At 42.5% G+C, this 22,071-nt stretch overlaps 1 protein-coding gene across 1 annotated transcript in view; it reads right to left on the bottom strand.

Moving 5' to 3' along the window:
• The window catches only part of LOC146821513 (uncharacterized), a 436,639-nt gene that overhangs the window by 173,867 nt on the left and 240,701 nt on the right, over nucleotides 1-22,071 (bottom strand). Inside the window, exon 9 of the mRNA XM_085612507.1 lies at nucleotides 16,959-17,134. Coding sequence (XP_085468633.1) covers nucleotides 16,959-17,134 — 176 coding nt within the window. The remainder of the gene's footprint in view (nucleotides 1-16,958; nucleotides 17,135-22,071) is intronic.

Here is a 22,071-nt window from a genome sequence, read left to right on the forward strand (position 1 = left end):
CTCCATTACCAGACTACCTCTTATCTATGGGGTCCCAAAGACCTATAAGAATATCAGTATTCCACCTTTGTGCCCAATTGTCTCTACCGTTGGAGCGGCCACTGAACCTTTATCTAAATATGTTGACACCTTCCTCAAACCTTTGGTCAGTGCCCTTCCTACATAAAGATAAGGGGCACATGATCAAGAAATTGGAAGGGATTGCCTTTGATTCCCAGACAGAAATACTCGTCACTATGGATATTGAGGCGTTATATGCCAACATACCTCAACAACAAGCACAGGAAGCAGTGAGAGCGTCTCTTAATAGAATGGGAGAAAATGACCATCATGAATTTACCCTACAATGTCTCACCATCGTACTCAATGAAAACTTCTTGGAGTTTGATGGGATATTGTACCAACAGACCAAAGGAGTGAGCATGGGAGTGCCCTGCGCCCCTAGTGTAGCAAACCTATATATGGGGATTTTTAAGAGAAATTCATTTTCAATGATATAGTCCTCTTTTATGAGAATGTACATCAATGGTCTAGGTACATTGATTACAATTGTTTCATTTGGAAATGTGAGGAGGAACAACTTCAAGAGTTTCTACTATGGATCAACCTCTGTGATCCTCATATGAAATTCACCCCAAATACCAGCAGGGAAAAAGTGGAATTCTTGGATATATGGATACAAATCAAAACCATCAGCTCCAGGTATCCTATTTTACCAAACCTAAATCACGAAATACACTATTGCACTTTGATGGCTTCCATCCACACTGTCAGAAACAGGGTATACCATTCAGTCAGGTTTTACGGCAGCGCCGTAACTGTACTAACATGCATGACTTTCTCACAAATGCAGAGCTCTTAAAAGAACAGACTGTTCACTGGGGGTTTTCCCAAACATTTAGTACGTGACTCATTTAAGAGAGCAAAGTACTATAACAGAGAAACTATGTTTCAGCACAGAGACAGAAGCAACAAGAGAAACTGCTGTGCGTAGTTTGACATTCGAATCTGGAACATAAAATCAGACAGATAGTTAACTCCCAATGGCATATCCTCAATATGGAAACATCAGCTGGAAGGATACCTAAGACCATGTTTGCTTTTAAGTGCAACCACAACCTCAGAAACTATTTGGTTAAAGCACGTGTCAATAAAAAGAATAATTTCTGCCATAAAGCTATTAGTGATAATCATAAATGTGGCTCATGCCACGCCTGTGAAGGAGCGGTGGTATCTAATACAGTACAGTGGGGACAGAGAAAAATAACTTTGACAGAGATGACAAACTGCAGAACATTGAATGGAATATACTTCATCCAATGCCCCTGTGTGTTAATCTACTCTCCTTTATGTTTAGTCCTTTCTTTGTATTTTGTACTCTGCTGCTCAGCCATCGTGTGAGTGATGTCATAGAGTGTTCTTGTGTGTACGGTTGAGTGAAAAGTCAGTTTGTGTATGTGGGCTGAGCAGCAGGGATGCTGCTCCTGGTGGGGCTGATTCAGGTGCAACTAATGATCCTGTCCTGATTGAACTGAAAAATAAATCTACCTTTTGTATATAACATCATCTCAGCGTACCTTCTTTTGTGCATTTCACACTGGCGATGAGCGGAAAAGGACTTACTTTGGAGAAAAGGACCATTACTGAAGATAAAGAGGAGTCATCAGTACTGCAACAGGGGAGGAGAGACTTTTAAGAGTACTTTTAGGAGAGCCTGTTTGAAACCTGTGAAGGGGAAATGCGCCTGGGAGCCCCACCGGTGTCTGTTTCCATCAGTCAGCCTCAGCCCAGGACATTTGAACAGGCACTGCTGCGCTTACATCACAATGGAGTCAGCAAGAACTGGAACAGGCATAACTAATACTAATTTAACCAATATTTACGGTGAGTTGGCTGCGAGTATTTTGAACCTTACTTCCTTTACATATGACAGCCAACTGGAACTGGGAGTACTGCGATTTACTGAGCTTGTAATCTTGGTGTTCCTATTTCTCAAACCAAAGAAGCTCCTTATTGATATGTACCTTTAAACTAGTGTGCTACACCAAACTTTGTCATGGTCGAGGAGGACACGTAAAGCAGCGAACTTAGAGGAAAGCATCAGCATTTGACCACCTTTTCCGAGTGGTGGTGGGTTCTCTGTGCTAGGATACTCAAACCACATTGAGGGGGCAATTTCGCTCCATGCTTGCATTTTCTGTTGTGCTGTTTGATGTGCAATGTATTTTTGTTGTTATGTGTGGTGAGACACTTCTGTGGGCTCAATCCCGATTGCGAGGTTATATTTCACTATTTCATCATGATTAATGTGTTGCTTTCATTACTGCACACATTTTTCTATTGTTGAATGGGGGTGTGTGTGAGTGTAGTGTTTTTCAATCCCTTCTTCTTTATGTATTTGTTCTCTTTTCCATACCACATGCCTCATTGTTTGTTATTGTCTCCTTTAGGGAGGAAGGTGTGTGGTATTCTATTCTCCTTTATGTTTGGTCCTTTCTTTGTATTTTGTACTCTGCTGCTCAGCCATTGTGTGAGTGATGTCATAGAGTGCTCTTGTGTGTACGGTTGAGTGAAAAGTCAGTTGGTGTATGTGGGCTGAGCAGCAGGGATGCTGCCCCCGGTGGGGCTAATTCTACTACAACTATCTTACCATCTAATTCTCCTGTCCTGATTGAACTGAAGAATTCATCTACCTTTTGGATATAACATCATCTCAGCGTACCTTCTTTTGTGCATTTCACATCTTGTCAGCTTGGATGTGTTGGCGAAACTAGTCACGAATTCAGAACAAGATACAGTCAGCTGTCCATAACAAGAAACAAGAAGCACCCCTTGTGGAGCATTATATCAAGATGAATCATACAGAGAAATATCTTCCTTGGATCACCTTGGAAAAAGTGAGATGCATAGGAGGAATGGAGAACAACCAACAGCATAAAAAACAGGAAGTATATTGGATTTACACTCTTGGTACTCAAACTAAGGGACTTAATGAAACAATCCCATGGGAAAATGCCATCTGTTAACCAGTTTCCTGCTCCATTGTAGTCCATTTTTCAGGTTTGTGCTTTTTACATCTAATGGCCAGACAATGTTGTTCTGGCACTGTCTCAACTTAATATCTTCAAGCTAGCTTGTTCATTCTCATCTGCTCCATGGTCCTCACCTTGTTGTGACGTTGCCTGTTTTCTTACCTTTTTGGGACTGTACTCAATTTCATTTACTGTATCCTTTGTTTATCTTTGAAACATTTATCCAGTTTTTTCATTCGGGACTTCTGGTTAACCCCTGAACAACTGCCACTTACACTGTTTTGTTGGTTTCTCTTCATTCTAACATCACCATTTATTGTTTTGGATCAGTTTGAGGCAACCCTTTGGAATGAACTCTTCACATAAATTTTACGATTTCCTACATGTATTATCATTGCCGTTCAAACATTATAATTTTTTTGTTTTAATCAGTTTGTGGCACTCTCAGTCGCTACCGCCAGATGCTTTCTACTACAATATGGTACCGGTCGATTCCCACTTTCCAGTCATTCTATTTTTTAGGCGCCTGCCACACCACCTCATAGCGAACCTCCTGCGTGGATTGCTTATTTAATAGAAGTTCCTTTCCGCACTTCCTTTCGTATTGCAGCAGGGTCCCGAGTTTTTTCCGGCCCTGTTGGAAACATCCTGATATAATGAAATAATTCCCTTGACACGTGAGTGCTCGCCAAAATCTATGTGGCTGCATGTGAGATAGGTTTGAGGTGCTAGTTGTATTGATCCTGTGACCCCCCCGCAGATATAGGTTAGACTGCAGACCAACAAGCTAGTTGATTTAAATCGACAGCATTTGTAATTCAGCGCTAACTCATTTTGAGCTTTTGAGGCCAGTGGTTGATGTTGAATGTCTCGGCCTTTTTATTCCTCATGTATGGGCTACATGAGTCATCTACTATATATCTTTATGCGTAGCGTTGCCGCTTACATCATTGGTCCACTCATTTTCCGTTAACTTCGGTGCGCTATATCCGTTTTGCATACCGCACAACTTCAGGGTCACATGTAGGTGAGACTCCATCTGTTGATTTGGATTGGAGAGGAGACACATTCGTGTAGGCCCCCTAGTTTACCTTTGACCTCCCCCCATTCCTTTGTAATTAACTGTTAGTAGGGCCCATGTATTTTTTATTCTGAATTGTTGAGACCCAAACTTCAGGGACTGTTGTGCTAAAGCATGACTTGACTCCACCATACCCCTGGACTGGGATTCCACTTACCTGGAGCAGCCCGTCCTTTCTGGGTTACATATCTAACAAGCTATTAAGGACGTCGATTTCTTTGGTGCCATAATCCCAACTAAAGTTGGATTCATAGCGTTTCGTTGTTTCTTCCCTACAGCGTTTATTTTTATCTACAGGGCATTGTCCCTTGTATCTGAATACTTCTTGAAACCTTGGGGTGGACCCTTCCACTCCAGTAGAGGCTGGAGGGCCTTTCTCCATCCCTTATCAAAATCTAATTAACAGCATTACTTGTCTGCCCCCCCTATTCGTAAGTAGCCTAGGCTGTCACTCAAGTCATATCATAAATCAATTTAGTTTTTTCATCTTTGCAAATCCTCCATATATTTCTTTTGCTTTTTCTCATCATTCCTCAGAAGACAGTGCACCTCCATTTTTGTGGCCATCTTTGATGTGCCTCCCTATACTCTGTTTGGTGATACTGACATTGGGTCCGTAATATCTGCTCATTGAAAATCTGCAGGTATTATTTAGTGTTGTCTGATTGTTGTTAGCATATTTTCTTTGGGTGAAGGATATGTCTCTGGGCACGAATTCACACAGCATCTATTGCACGTTGTATTTTAAGTAAAAATATTTGTGGGAACCATGTTTAATTCTTTTGGGTTTTATATGCTATAATGTTACCTGTTAACCATGCATGATGTTCGTGTCATTTTGGTCTTTTGGGAACTGGAGGTAGGTATATGGCAGATGCACCTCGGTGATCACAGATAATGAATTCCTTCATATATACAAATAATTTTTGAGTTTCTAACTTGAGCCTTTTTCGTGTTTTTAGAATCTCTTCTCTCTGGTCTCCTTCAGCACTCTATTGAATACTAAAGCGTTCTAATACGCTATTTGCTTCTGGTTGGTACAAAGCGCATTTCTTGTGTTTAATCCCTGTTTAATTCTTCCATTTCCCTTGAAACTAATTGGACTACCATTATCTATGAGCAACACACCTGGGATACCTTCCCTGCTTATAAGTTCTTTAAGAAATATCATCACATGTCTGGTTTCTACCCCTTTTGTAAAGTCAATAAATAAAGGAAATAAAGGAAAATAAGTCCATCAATACAACCACATACGTGGATCCTGCCTTTGAGTGGATTGGCCCAGATATATCTAGGGCAACTTCATCCCACGGACAATCTAGCAACTTCTGCACCACCATGCGTTGTACTCTGGGTTTTTAAACTTTATCGCTTGCTATACACTGTACGCACTCCCTAACTAACCGTTCTGTCTCCATGTCCAACCTTGGCCACCAAAAAGCTGTTCTTAACCACTCCTTAGTCTCTGAAATTCATTGGTGCCATTCATGTGGCAACTTTAATAAAGAGTTTCTTAAAGTCACCGGCGGAACAAATCTTGTTCCTCTAAATAAAAGACCCTGCTTCTCTGACAAATCCTCCCTCACGTTCCAAAAAGTTTGACATTCCATACTCTCACACTCCGTCTTGCGCAACCAGATTTCAACGGTTTAAACACTGCCTGCAGCACTCCATCGTCGTAGGTGCCTTACTTTCCCGCATTCTTCAGAAATGGTATTACCCTTTATAACACATACATCCCCTTTTTCTTCTTCTTCAAGCTCATCATCTCCACCCTCCATTCCTTCTATATTATCCACCAAACGAGATAAAGCATCAGCCACTACATTCCTGACTCCTGGGATGTATTCCACCAAGAAATCATATTCTTGCAATTCTACTACCCACTTGGTAATTCTTCCTGACACTGCATCAAAATCCTTTCTGTGCAAAATCTCTTTTAAAGGTTTATGGCCAGTTTTAACATTAAAGTCCCCTACCCCCCCCCCCCCCCCCCCCACCCACACACAAAGAGATCCGCATTTTCCTCACAGCCCAATAAATCGCCTGGGGTTCCCTCTCTATAATGGAGTATTTCGTTTCTGGTCACTTCAAATTTCACAGAGCAAACACAATGGTCTTGGTACTGCTCCCTTCAACTTGCAATAAAACTGCTCCTATCCCTTTGTTACTCACGTTGAACATTAGGGTGGATTTCATGGTAGGATCAAAACTAACCAAATTGGGAGCAGCATCTAATTCCTGTTTTATTAACTTGAATTCTTATTCACATTCAAAGTCCCAAACAATGTCCACAACCTTTATCAACAAATCCTTCATCTTTACACTTTTCATGGCAAAATTACAAATTAATTAGCAATAATATTCAGCCATCCCTAAAATTCTGAGTAACTCCTAGTTGTTTTGGGGCGAGGCCAACCCGTTGATCGCTAGCTCCAGACTTGCTCTTGATTTTATGTCTTTGTAATTTCATGCCCTAAATATTCTATGTGTGTCCGCCTGAATTTGCACTTCTCACATTTTATTATTAAGTTCACTGCTTGTAACCCCGTTAGTACTACCCTTACCCTCTCATCATGTTCAAACATATTGGAACCACAAACGTCCTCATAAACTTTGATGCCTTCTAGTCCTTTCAATACTTTTTCAATTGCTCTCTTGAAAACATAGGTTGCTGACACCAACCCAAAAAGAATTCTGTTGTACCTAAACGTACCAAACGGCGTCATAAATGCAGTCATATCCTTGGACTTCTCGTCTAGCTCAATCTGGTGATACGCTGATTTTCAGTCAATTGAGGAGAACACTTTGGCACCCCTCGACAACGTTAACATGTCTGCTATATTAGGAATGGGATATTTATCAACCACTACCCCTCTATTCAACTCCTTCAGGTCCACACATAATCTCACCTCCTGGGTGATTTTTCTCGCCACGACTACAAGAACAAGCCAATCCGTCCTTTCCACTTCTTCAATCTCACCATCATTTACTAATTACTCCAACTCCACCCTCATGTCTGATCGTACTGCAAATGGCACATTCCGTACTTACATACCGGTTGCACTCCTTCCCTTAATTTGATTGTGTGTGTATATCCCTTCAAACAACCCAACTCTGCTCTAAACACTGAAGGAAATTATTCCATCAAGTCTACAGCAAAGTCCTCATTCTTCACACCTAAGTAACCTAAGTGCTTTCATACATTACACAAAATGTACCTTGTGATGCTTAGGCTGACAGTCTATTCAGGTCGTGCCTGTCGCCGAGTGCGGCACACACTGCTAAAGCACTTCAGCACAAACAATCACTTCAAAAGTGTGCCTATCGCCCTGTGAGGCATTCAAATACTCATATGCCCCAGAAGCATGATCTGTGCCGATCGACAAGCTTGAAGTGTGGTGTGCTTGTCACCGAATACTTGCTGTAAGCGCTACCGTATGCAGAGGCGCAGGCTGTGGCGCACCTATCACTGTAAACAACTTGAATACAATGAATGACAATGGGGTAGAAAGCAACTCTCCAAAATGGGCGATGCAGTGTCTGTTTGTGTGTCTTTCTATGAGTGAGTAGTCAAGCTTGTTTCTCTCGTGCATGCGCGCGTGCCTTCAACCGATCTCTTGACTCGGATCCGCAGCTCCCTCAAGCTTGGTTTACTCAGTGCAGGATCCCCCTCAAGATGCTTCTCACTTTTGAATGTAATAAGACACGAGACTTAGGGTGGGATACTTGGGTAGAGGAGGTCAATTGCCCTCCCTGAGTGTTTTTGAGCTTCCCTCGGAGGAAGTAATTAACAAAATTGCCAAGAGTGTATTCTCAGGGTCTCCTTTAGATCCTCTTCCTCATAAGATCTGGAAGGAGTTGGGCTCTGAGCTCTTTCCTATTCTGCGCCAGATTTGCAACCGCTCCATAACTTCTGGTCTGGTGCCAGCTTGTTGGAAACGGGCTATGGTTACACCGCTCTTAAAAAAACCGACTCTGGATCCGGTATGTACGGGGAATTATAGACCCATCTCTCTCCTACCATACCCGATCAAAATCATTGAACGGCTGGCAAGTAATTCTTTGTCTCAGTTCCTGGAATCTAACTCTAGACTGGATGATGTTCAGTTTGGCTTTCGACCTGACCATGGAACTGAGACTGGCCTAGTGACCGTGTTAGACGATCTCCGACTGCGGGCAGACAGGGGACAATCGGGCATTTTAGTTTTACTCGACCTGTCTGCCGCATTCGACACGGTGGATCACTGTATCTTGCTGACCAGGTTGGAAGAAGCTGGGGTGTCAGGGATAGTTCTGGAGTGGTTTCGATCTTATCTCTCTGACAGAAGTCAGGCAGTTTCTCTTCCTCCGTACCAGTCTAAATTTTCTAACATCCACCATGGTGTTCCTCAGGGATCGGCTATAAGCCCTATTCTCTTTCACATCTACATGAGACCCTTGATAGGAGTTATGAAGGCGCATGGTGTGAGAGTGGTGAACTATGCCGATGACACCCAGCTCTTCTTTTCCTTGGAGGGAGACCAGTCGATCTCCTTAGCATCCTTTCATGACTGCATGCAGGATACTGCCCAATGGTTAAGAAATAATTCACTCCAATTTAACTCAGATAAGACGGAAGTCCTATATTGTGGTGTGGGGAAGGTCCCCCCTCCTTTTCCTTACAACTTTTGGCCTCCCGCTGCTACAGCTGTTCAAACTCCAGTTGGAACAGTACTTAATTTGGGAGTGATGCTGGATGCGCATCTGACCATGGAAATGCAGGTAAATAAGGTGGTGGGAAACTGTTTTTCCATGATTAAAGCACTAAGGAAAATTCTTCTGTTACTGCCAAAGACGACCAGGGCGCTGGTCGTTGGTAGTATCATTCTTAGTAGGCTTGATTATTGTAACGCCCTACTGATGGAGGCCCCGAAATTTTTGATTGAGCGCCTCCACAGAGTCCAAACTGTGGCAGCTAAGCTGGCATTGATGAAACCTCGCCGCTCGTCTGGGTTATTAGCACTGACAGAACTTCATTGGCTACCCATACTGCAGCGGGTTCAGTTTAAGTCCCTGTGTTTGGTTTTTAAGACCCTTCATGGCCTGGGACCTAGACCTCTTCAGGGGCTCTTCACATGGTACACACCATCAAGGTGCCTTCGATCAGCCACTGCCTGTTTGGTGAAAGTCCCGAAAACTCAAAGAGTTAGATCAGGAGGAAGAGCGTTTAGCTCGGCTGCGGCCAAACTCTGGAACAGCATTCCTTTGGAATATAGACAGATGTCTGATCTGCTACAGTTTAGGAAAAAGATCAAAACATGGCTGTTTCCCAGAGTCCAATGTACTCGGGAGTCGCACTGCCAGTCCATGTTGTCTTCCCCCCCACGGCCTGTTGAGGGTTTACGTACTAGCACCAAGATACCCGTTGGGTGATAGCTACGCTCTACAAGTTCCGCATACAATACAATACAATACAATACTCTGCACACCTCCCTTGCGCTTGTCTGCCTCTGTACAAGGAATCTTTTTTTTTTTTTTCAGAACAGGAATGGTAACAAACAATCAGGAAAAAATTCTCCATATACAAATCAATCATAATCCTTATAATCTACCACCTGAGACCATAAAACAAAATACTTACAAAAAATATCGCAATATAATACAGATGAGTTTTATAACAATATTTGCTGCATAATAGAAACTCCCTGTTAAATCAATACACAGTGCTAAATAACATCCATAGTTGCATTATCGTAAAACCTTAAACCCTCTTTCATGCTAGTCCTATACATAGAAGTTCTTTTACTACAGTGAAGCAATGTTTTAAAATATTGAATGCTGGAAGGAGTCTACTTAAAGAATGTACATAGTACCATTGTCAAATAACTGCCAGATCTTAAGAAATGTACTTGTTGCTCCCACCCTCATAGCATACGCTTCCTCAAATCTCCTCGTACGCTTCATTTTATTGACCCATTTCATAAAAGAGGGGATCTCTAGCGACCTCCAATTTTGAAGAATTAAGGAACGTGCCATCACTGAACAAATCATTACATATACTTCTTCATGTTTGGTCAATCCTGGTTTAACTCTGGAGATTCCGAATAAAGCAATTTCGACTTCTGGATCTACCGGCTTTTGGAGGGCCTGACTTATAGCTGCAAAGATATTTCCCCAGAATTCATTAGGATTAGGTCAGGTGTAAAAAATGTGAAGCCAATTTCCTTCCTCCTCGGCCTGACAACGAAAGCATCTATTTTCCACATCTGGATATCGTTTACTCAGGGTCTTGGGGGTATAGTATGCTAGCCATCTATTTAAAAAAGCCATCCGTTTAAAATTAGCCGCTCTCAGAGCCTTATGGCCAAGCCGGGCTTGAAGTTGCCATTCTTGACCGGACAATGCACACCCCGTTTCCCGCTCAACCTTCCCCAAAAACATATGTAGGATAGGGATCTCACTATCCTTCCGGAGCAAAGTGTACCATTTGCCTATGCCTGTTACTTTGGTTTTGTAGAGCAGGGAAGCCAAATTGATCGTCGCAGAAGGGGTGGGGAAATTGGTCTTTTTCAGAAAATTGATGACCTGCAAATATTCAAGGAAATTAGGTATAGTTTGATCTATAAGCTTGATTTGGACCTCCTGCCACGAGATGACCTTATTATTCGTATAGAAATGACCCAGTTCCTCAATACCAATCTCCTCCATTTCGAGATTCGTAAGGGATGAAGTAATAAACCTAAGGTCTTGCATTCCTGGAGCGTTAAATAAACCCAACCTTGAAAAGTATGCTGTTTAAATAACAATTGAAGTCTAGATGACAGATCACGTAGTGTCTTATATCTAGTGTTTTTTGGCAATTTAATAATTTTTAGGAAAGTAGGAAGTTGTTCACCTGCCTCCTGAACCATCCGATTTAGAAAGAAATGATCTTCTAAGTTATTAAGATCCAATAAACGAGCTACTATATCGAGGATCGCAGCCTCGTAATAAGTACGGATTTTTGGAAGTGCTAGCCCCCCTTTATCAACCTCCAATTGCAACACTTCAAGTTTCACCCTAGGAGCCTTCTTAGCCCATATAAAGTTCCTGAATAAAGAGTCTATTTCTTTAACATAGCTTGCATTAATTTTTAGAGGGACGTTACTGAAGAGAAACACCAGAAGAGGGAGGATGGACATTTTTATCTGTGCCACACGTCCTATCACTGTCAAAGGAAGTACTGACCATTTATCCAGCAGGTTTTTTATTTTTATCAGCATGGCAGTATAATTCAGTATAAACAGTTGATCTATTGATTTAGAGATGAAAATACCCAAATATCGTATGGGGGCTGACTTAGATGCTTGTTTTTGCAGAATGGGTGGTAAAAAAGAATTATCATTGATATTTAATGTGATAATTTCTGTTTTATTTTGAATAATTTTGTACCCCCCTATAGATTCAAAGCTAGTGAACTCGGCTAAAAGCCGCTCTAGATTAGATTTATCGGGAAGCAAATAAAGAATAATATCATCCGCAAAGAGTTTCAGTTTCTCCATCCCATCTATGGGCGGTCTAATTTCGGGATTTCCACGAATTCTAATTGCCAGTGGCTCAATAAAATAAGTGAACAATAGGGGGGACAGGGGGCAACCCTGCCTGGTCCCCCGCCTGATGGATACTGTCCCAATCTGTTCGGCATTCACCACGATTCTGGCTTCAGCCCCCTGATATATATTCCTTAGCATGTGAATGACAGAAAGCGGAAATCCGAATTTATTGAGCCCAGTAAATAATGCCTCCCAGTTTACGAGGTCAAAAGCCTTCTCGGCGTTGACCATCATTAACATTGACGGAATTTTATTGCAAGTAAAATAATCAAGGGCTTGGATTAAAAATCCGGTATTTGATGACATGAAGCGGCCAGCTATAAAGCCAGATTGATCACTGTGAACTAGCTCTTGAGCGGCTGTGTAATCCGCTGAGCCCATATTTTCATCAGAATTTTATAGTCAACATTGAGCAAGCTAATGGGACGGTAGGAATTCACGTCCTTTGGATTTTTATCCTTCTTGACAAAGCTGACAATCACGGACTCTTTAAAACCAGATGGAATATCTGAACCGTTTTTAATAGCATTGAAGAGCTTTGTCAGGAAGGGAGTCAATTCATTTAAAAATATTTTATAGAGTTCAGCAGGAAAGCCATCGGCTCCACACGCATTGGCGCCTGCAATAGATTTTATTGCTTGCGAGACCTCCAATTCCGTAATCTGTTGACCCATTTGCTCAAATCGAACTTCTGAAAGGCACAACAAAACAATTCCCTCAAAATATCTAATTATCTGCTCCGAGGGTATCTCGTAGTTTGTGGCATACAGTTTCAAATAATGCTCGATAAAAACCTTATCTATTCCTTCCTTTTCACCCGTAATATTCCCGGTTTGAGGATCAATAATCTCAGACACGAGTGCCGCTTCCTGTTTGAATTTCGTCGCCCCAGCTAACAATTTACCTACCATCTGGCTTTCCTCATACACCCTCTGTTGAAAGGTTTTGCTGCTATTGATCTCTTCCATTAGAAAAAAATCCCGAAGAGATTGTTTAGCCCTCTCGAGTAAACACTCCACATTAGTAGAGCCTTGTAGATTATTTCGATGCTGAAGAGCGTTTTCTACTGCCCGTTGGAGTTTATCAATTTTGTCCCGGCGTAGTTTGTTCTGGGCTGCAGAGTAAGCTATTAGCTGGCCTCGCAATGTTGCTTTAAATGCTCCCCAGACTGCGAAAACCCGTGCAGACTCCTGATTACGAGTAAAAAACTCAGAAATCCAAATCCTCATACTCGCAACCCAAGTGGGATCTTGCGTTAAGCGCCGATCCATTTGCCACCTGGAGCGAGAAGTTGCTTGTTCGAAGATTTCAACCTCTAGTTTAATAAAAGAGTGATCAGAGAAGGAGTTTGCCCCTATTTCTGAACCAAGGCATTTTGTAGACTGGGATATCAGAAAAAAGTCTATCCGAGAAGCGGAGCGAAATTGACGAGAATAGCAAGTATATTTAAGATGAGAGGGATACATATGTCGCCAGGGGTCATGAAGATAATGCTCCATTTTAAGAGTTTCAAGCACCTTCTTAGTACACAGTTTTAGCTCTTTTTTATTTATGTTGGAAGTGTCTTTTTTAATATCTTGAATAAAGTTAAAATCACCTCCCATGATTATTTTTCCTGGGACGCCCCTTATTAAGTCTGCTATTTTTATTATCTGGGAGATCTCATCTACTACGGGCCCATAATAATTTATAAAGTTTAATATAGTACCGCTTAATTTAGCCACAATCCAGATCCATCTTCCCTGTGGGTCTCTCTCAATCTGGCCAAACTCCCAAGGGAAGTCCCTGGAGAAATAAACTGCAACCCCTCTTTTTGCTAAGCCTGATGAAGCGTAGAACACATGAGAGAAACATCTGGGAAGAAATAACTTAGGGGAGTTTGTTTTCAAATGTGTCTCTTGTAGGAATAATACATGGGGGGAAAAGGAGGTGAGCCACCTTATCAGTCCTCCATATTTCTGCTTATTTAAAATCCCGTTTACATTGACTGACATAATAGTACATTTATTACCTTTATTAGCCATTCTTTTGTAAAACATTCCTGATTTTCAATTGCCTGAATTGACCAAATATACCATTTTCCCTGCTGCCGCTCATTTTCTGTACAAGGAATCTCCACGAGATACTGCTCACTCTACACGCCGAGAACACAGTGAGGCTTGCTAGAGCTTGGCTCCCTGTACTGCACGCACATTTCTTTTTACTGATGCCGCTAACTCGCAGCAACTGGAGAAATGCACAGTGGGGTAACTATGATCAAATATGCATGTTGTTGACCACTCACTACACAAACTGCCTTTTCTTCGAGATGTCTTTCGATTCCTGGAATGTTGAGATGACTTATCCTTGAGGGATGAACATGCTTCCTTCATCCCTCTATGGTGTCCTGTCATTTTTCCATCTTCTTACTTCTTCCTTGTTGTTTAGCTCGTCACTAGTGTTAAAAAGTAAACTGCTTCTTCCAGTTATGAGGCACAGGATGTAGTTTAAATGGATTTATTGTGATGCAAGTTACAGGAAAATCATCCTAGCCCTCCTCCTAGTCCTGGTCACAGTTCCAAGTTCAAGCATAACATTCCCATTAGAATTCTCTTATCCTGAAGTTCCAGTGGGATGTGACACAGTCACATCCCGCTTCATCTCACCACAGAATCAAGTTATCACAATAAAGCGGCACTGAATGAGGCAGAATCGTGCATCACTCATAGCATTTTGTATCTGCCCTAGTGCCTTCATCCAATCTTTGCCTGTGAGATTAGTGCCGCCGTCCGCTTCATCATGGGTTTTAATTTATCCTCTGGGATTGTAGGACAGAGCGATGTGATTGCCCCTCTTCGGCTATCTTTTCATAGGATTATGTCTAGTGTGTTGGGAATGGGTGGGCATGCTCATGTTACCCTCGCCACCCCCCCATGTCTTCCCTGTGAGTTTCCACGTAGCAAAATAGTGTAGGAACTGTCCCGGGTCTAGGTAAAATGTTGTTTTAGCATCCTCGACAAGGTAAAATTGACACTGAGTTGTATAGATCGTCAGCCTGTAGGCATCCTCCCCTTCCAACTAGACATATTGAGTTCCCGATGTATATTCTGAATGCATGGATTTCACATATGTGGCAGTTTTTGGTTTAAATTTGCTTTATTCCATACTGGAGAGGCAACACATTACAGAAGAAGAAACATAATTCTCAATGTTACACCTGAGCCCTAAGAAGATGGGAAACAGGGTGGATGCAAGCAGTGGAAAAGACAATCAGCAAGGTAATATCAGAACAGATAAACATCATTAAGCGCAAACATCTGAACAACTGACGAGATGAAAATCATGATGATCGGGAAGTAGAGAGCACAAAAGTACCTTGGTCAGGTAGCAGGGACTCATCCCCTGCATCTGGATCACCATGCTCATTCACTGTGTGAATAATTACTCTTTATCAATTTCTATTCTTCTGAGTTTAGCTGGGTACTACAAGGAGACTCGAGATAACAATCTAAGGTGCTCTGTTTTTTAACCCCTTCAGCGCTGGGCGAATTCCGCCGCGGTGCTGAAGGGTTCGTGCGCGGGCGGGCCCATGACGGAACGGTTCCGTCATGAGCACAGCTCAACCGTGGCTCATGACGGAACCGTTCCGTCATGAGCATGGAAGGGGTTAATAGAGTGAAGCTCCTACCATCTTCTCTGAGCTGTGTGAATTAGCAAAAATAGGATTTTACTGCCTCTGAAGGCCAGGTCTTCCACTTTAGCAGCAGGGCAGATCACCATATCAGGGATAACTGTACCAGTGCCAGGAACACACTTGCCAGGGCCTATTGTAGATATGCAGCTTGTCTTGCAGAACACCAGAAGGGCAGCTGGGTTTTCATAGAGCATGTCAGTCTTCAAAAAGAACAACAGGGGAACTTCATGATCATCTCCTTCTCATTTGGGAAGGGATCCTCAATACTTGAGTATGAGATGCTGAAGCTGGACTCTCCAAATTCTTCAGAGTTTCAGCCTCACCCCTTAGTTGTACAATAACTGCCATGGTACACTCCTTAAAGACGTCATCCTGCCTCATATCATCCTTATGTTTTAGTCCTCCGACCTGGCTTTCTTTGAAGCCATTTCCACTAGAAGTTCTCCATGGTGGAAATCATGCAGTCAATATTCCTCCCTTTTGGTACTCAAATATCAAGAGAGTAATTAATAAAGTTTCACTCTGTGTTTAATTCCAAATACAAGGATCATCCTTCACTGGAGGGACCTCAGAACATTGGTTGGTGCCATGCTGCCTGAGATGGAAAAATTCCTCCTAATCTTTGAGCCCTATAATGTAATAATCCGTTGGCAGTATGTTGACTGACGAGGTCCCCATCATCTCAGGGAATTATCTTGTGGAGCTCTGCAGAAAGTGCTGCCATTGGGAATCACAGCGCAGAGTCTCTCATCTAATCGTGGTCATGAATCGGAGGTGGGTCTATAGAGGGACTACCAGGCATTTCCATACCCAGGCCTTGCACTGGTTTCCTTCAACCAATGCTTCTCACCGCCACACCGTGGGCCTACAGGAGCAAATGCTTTAGCTTTAGGATGGTTTGGTTCAGGCCTTCAAGCCTCCCTCTTGGTGACAGATGTGCGGGCCCACCACGCTTCTGCTGAAGCCTCAGAAGTGCTGCTCTGCTGGTTTCAGCATTCCGTGAAACATCTTAGATTTCCTTCACCGGCAATTGAAGAGACTCCGTTTTTGTGGTGAATGGGAATGAGATTCTCCTATGAAACTGCCCTCAGTATGTTGCTCACAGGTCTGTGCAACTGAATTGTTGTGCTCCAAGTCTTCTTAAGACCACTTCCACTGCATAGAGTCACGAAAAGGGAACAGCACCGGAACCCAGAAGAGAAGATACTCTCGTAGCTTGGCTCAATACTCCCTCCCTGGATGAATAGCAACTTAAAAAGAATAGACCGTGCGATTTTACATTTATGGACACATCATGATTGTTCATGCTTTACATGTGGTCTGGAAAGAATTACTTTAGTTTAACCTTCTTTTGATTGCACGAGGGCACAAACACAGGAAACACTGCTCTGGGGGGTCTAGGGATATGCTGGTGTGGATGCTGGATCCACTTTTAAACAACAATCACAGTACCTTTTATCCCTATTGACCAGGATACATTTGTTCACTATTAGCCATGTGGTCTATTGACATGTGACGCACATTTGTTCATCTTCACTACTATGCATACAAATATAATTTAGCATAAGCTACAGTGAGAACTTCCCATTGCTGCTTACCTTTTTCTTGAGTCCATATATCTCCGCTGCATAGTAATGCTCTTCCATGACGAGGGCCAACTGGAAATGGAGATTAGGTTCTTTTGGCTTCAGTTTAATAGCTGAGGCATACGCAATAGCTGCCTGATGCAAAGCATCTAGAGGGGATGATCCTTCTTCATAAAGAAGCGCATCACCTACAATTATAGAACATACGTGTTACTTAAAGCTCTCCTTCACTATGCTAAACTTTGGCTGCCTGAACTTTTTAAAGTTACCGGAAAATATACAGTGAGAACTGTGGTTGGTTAAATGAAGTTAGCACAATTCAAGGCATGTTTATATATGATTTGAGAAAGACTGCTGTCATTTAAAGTGCCAGAGCTATAGTGTAATTATGTTACCTATGGTTGTTTTTCACTAGAAATAAATGAAACATTTTGTTTTCAACTGGAAACTATCAGCTTTTTGCAAAGTCTGCAAAGGAACTACTTCAACCAACAGAACACAATAATTAAACCATAATGTAACACACCAGCACCAAAAACCAAAAAGAATTGCAAGGCACAGTACAAAAGAATCACAACAGAAAACAGCATAATATAACAACGCAATTACAAATGAGTAGCTTCACAACATAACAGAGCAATCAAACACAAAAATACCAGAACATCCAACACAATCACACATGGAAAACATCAACAAAAGAAAAATACAAATCAAATATCCAGCATAACCTAACACAATGAAACAACACAGAAACACAACAATGCAAAACAAAAAACACCAAATCAACACAGTATAATGATAACACAAAACAAAAATATATATTAAAAAGACAAAATATAGAAAAACAGCGACACTAAAGCAAAAAAAAGCAGCACAATAATAAAACACTATTACAATAAAGCTATGGGACAACAGAACCACACAACAAAACATCATAATGTAATAATACAGCAACACAGCACCTCCAACATTAACACGTCAAAGCAAGGCACAACGAAAACACAATCCTAAAACAACTAAATATATCGATATCAACCAGCAACATACACACAAACAAAATATTTAACAATGTTGGGGTGTTGTTTGGTTTGGTGTATATTATTGTACTCGGTTGGAATGCGACTGTGTTGCCTTTATGCAAGTGATTTGTTGTATTGTGAGGTAGTTTGTTAGTGTATTTTCATGTTGGTGTTATATGTGTGCAGCAAAGATTTGTTGGTGTGTTTTATTTCATTCTTCTGTTGTGTTGTTACTGTATTGCAACATATTGGTGTGTTGTGTATCTGGTGCGTTTCGCTTTTGTTCTACTGGTGTGTTAATCAAACGTAGTTTTGTTTTCATCTGATGCTGTTGTTGTCCATTTGCCCACCATCCCTTCGCAGCAGGATCAGAGCTCCGTAAATGGAACATTTATGACATCACAGGCCCTGCACTATCTTTCACAAGACCTAAGTGACACTGAGCCTGCAAAAGGGAATTCTATCACAACGCGAGGGAGAAAAATAGAGACCATATTGGGGGTAGTATGTGAGGGAGCACAGGGCCGTCTTCAGGGACACGGCTGTAAACGTTTTTAAGTGACCTCATCAAGACATTGTGATGTGTCAATGCCTTGACCTGCTCTCTCCAGTCTGGAAACACATGGTATCACCCACAAAATGGTGACGTAATAATGACTTGTGAAAGAGTCTCCATTGTGACATACCCCGAGTATAAAAGGCTGGTAACCAGGGACACCAGGACACTAGTTGGGAGGACCACTGCAAGAAGCTGGAGCTGGGGACAGAGGGCAGAAGGCCCATGGGCTGAACAGACCCCACAAAAGAGGACGTCAGGCGGTGGGGCCAACGGGACGAAGGTGGGTGATTACACAAAATGAAAATACATCTGAAAATCAATTGAAAACTGATCTGAAAACCAAACCGACAACTGACTTACCCCACATGCTAAAATATATACCCTACCTACCACTGCGAACTCAAGTGGGGGTGGCTGTATTACCCCCAGAAATAATTATACTGGAGTTCAGAAGGTGAAAGAGCAATAACATTTTATCTTTATCTTGCTACATGTTCTGTGCTTTCAAAAACAAAGGTCAAACTTCAGGCGTTGTCTTCTAACAAATTGCTGATTATTTGTTTCTCATGGACATTGAGGTTTACTTTTCATTCCCTGAATACAAAGTGAGAGAATTTTGTGAAGTGAACTATGTGACAATCTTGCAATAGTATAGGAGCGTGAAAGGGAAGGTTGCAGGATGTCACTTTATTTCTGAAACATCTACATTTAAATGCCTGCAAACAACTGATCGACTATTTCAAAATATATCAGCAGATAAGCACAAATGAAGCCCTGTTTTGAAGTTGTGAAGTGTGATGGAAACAAACCTTTTTCAAGGGAATAAAACAAATCAAGACTCTTTACTTAGTGACATGCAAATGATAGTTATTCGCTTAAATCCGTTTTCCACACATTGTCATTTGTGCGCTATTTAGTTTTACCAGCAAATTTAGTGCCCATTTCAATGAAAAATGTGCTGCATATAAATGACAGAGTGCTACCACACAGTGCTTCAGTAATATACGTGTGACAGTGTGCTACAAAATGCACGACAGCTGGCTTCATACCCCATCCTTACCACTCTCCTGCTTAGATCACGTGCACGATGCAACATTGATGGCAGGACCACAACTCTGGAAATTGTTCCAGTACCACTGCATTTCAGTGAGGAAGAGATCGTGAACGGGAAATCAGCTATAAACTAAGGGCCAGATGCATCAACAAACCAATTTGCGGTTTCCTAATTGTGAATCCTTACGATTCGCAATCACAAAATCGCAAAACGGAAGGCATAAAAGTGTGTTTAACACTTTCTGCGATTCCTAGGGGATCGAAAATAACCTACCTCATGAATATCAATGAGGTAGGTCGCAATTTTCGACCCCCTGGGAATCGCAAAAATCACAGGGATGGTGGCCTGCTGGGTTCAGCAGACCACCATGTGCGTGATTGCTTTTAAATAAAGCAATCTCTTTTTTTGTAAAGCAGCCCGTTTTCCTTAAAGGAAAATAGGATGCTTTACAAAAGAGAAAATGAAAACATTTCCTTTCATTTTCTAAGAGCAGGCAGTGGTCTGTGGGACCACTGCCTGCTCTTAAATGCATTTACAGACATTCACAAAGGGGAAGGGGTCCCTTGGGGAACCCTTCCCATTGGCTAATTGGTTACCACCTACTTGAAGTAGGTGGTAAAATGCGAATGTTTTGCGACCGCATTTCGGTCGCAAAACATTTATGCATACTGATGCGATTCGGTATTAGGAAGGGACGCCCTAAACACGCCCCTTCCTAATAGCGAATCGCAAACCCATTTTGCGATTTATCGCAAAATAGGGTTTGCTACATCAGAAGAGCATTTTTTTTGCATTCGCAAACGGCCGATTCGACGAATTAGCTGTTTGTGAAGGCAATAAATGCTTGATGCATCTGGCCCAAAACTCCTCTGCAACCCCTGAAAACACGACAGCCCTTCCTCCCCATCTATCAATGTGTGAAATATCTCAGAGAGCGGGACACCAAACATGGAACATTTAGATTATGTCTAATAATTCAGTATTAAGAAATGTGGGTTATCGGGTGCTGATCAAAGGGTGTGTGCGCGTGAGTTACACACTGACTTGCTCCTTTCATACACACATTCATGCCAAAAAATTATCCGAGCCAAAAATATATATATATCATTGTATGTGACTAAACAATATGGCACGGCTGTCATGTGTGCAGTCCGCAGCAGAAGCTCTAGTTTCATGATACAGGTGTATACATTGGTTAGAGCAAGCACTTTCCATCTGCTGCCCCTGACATTCATAAGAGCTAATGAACAATATTTTTAAGATGAGACACTTTAACCCCTTCCAGGCGTCGGACGCGCGGGAGCCGTCCGATGCATACGTTCTAATGTGCGTCGGACGGCTCCCGCGTGACTGACGCCATTGCAGAAGAAATCCCTCTGGTGGAGGCACCAGAGGGATTTCTTTTACTCCCCCTAAGCCTCGGGAGCTGGGGAAGAGCTTCCCCAGCTCCCGAGGCCCCCCCCGTTTCTATGAAATGACTATCAGCGCGCACGTCGCGCTGACGTCATTTCACAGAAATCGAAACACCGAAACTGAAATGAGCCTTTAGGCTCATTTCAGTTTCACTTTCTTTGTGCTCAGGGTGTTATCTCAGCCCCCTGAGCACGTAGAAAGACGGGAGAGGTATCATTGGAAAGGGGAGGAACTCCCCTTTCCAATGGTACCCCTCACCAGTGGACCTCTGCTTGGGGATCGCCCCAGGAGGGACAGGAAAATGGCCCAAAACGCAACGTGGACACACCACATTTTCACAGTGAAAACTGACCCTTTTTTGCAAAGTGCCTACCTGTAGATTTTGAACCCTAGTTCTGCCGGCACCTAGGGAAACCTAGCCCACCTATACATTTTTGAAAACGAGACACCCAGGGGAATCCAGGATGGGGTGACTTGTCTGGCTCTCACCGGCTTCTGTTACCCAGAATCCCTTGCAAACCTCAAAATGTGTCCAAAAAAAACACATTTTCCTCACATTTCTGTGGTGGAAAGTTCTGGAATCTGCGTGGATCCACAAAATTCCACCCACCCCGTGTTCCCCAAAGTCTTCCGAGAAAAATGGTCCCTCACTTGTGTGTGTGGGTCAAGTACCCGTGACAGGCAAGGGCCCAAAACCTATGGAGGCGACATCAAAATTACCTATCTCAAAACAACCTGGTTTTGCAAGGGGGGGGGTCCCATGATGTTTTGGTCCCGGGCTCGGCGACCATCTAGGGAAACCTACCAAACCCATAAATTTCTGAAAACTAGACACCCGGGGGAGTCCAGCGATGTGTGGGTCCCTCACGTTTTCCTACGTAGAATCCCCTGCAAGCCTCAAATTTAGCTGAAAAAATCACCCTTTTCTCAAATTTCTGTGTGGGAAAGTTCTGGAATCTGCGTGGATCCACAAATTTCATCCCTCCCAGCGTTCCACCAGGTCTTCCGATAAAAATGATACCTGGCTTGCGTGGGTGGGTCAAGGACCCGCAACAGGCAAGGGATGTCGCCTCAATAGGT

This window comes from Triturus cristatus, chromosome 6 (assembly GCF_964204655.1).
Source record: "Triturus cristatus chromosome 6, aTriCri1.1, whole genome shotgun sequence".
Lineage (NCBI taxonomy): Eukaryota > Metazoa > Chordata > Amphibia > Caudata > Salamandridae > Triturus > Triturus cristatus.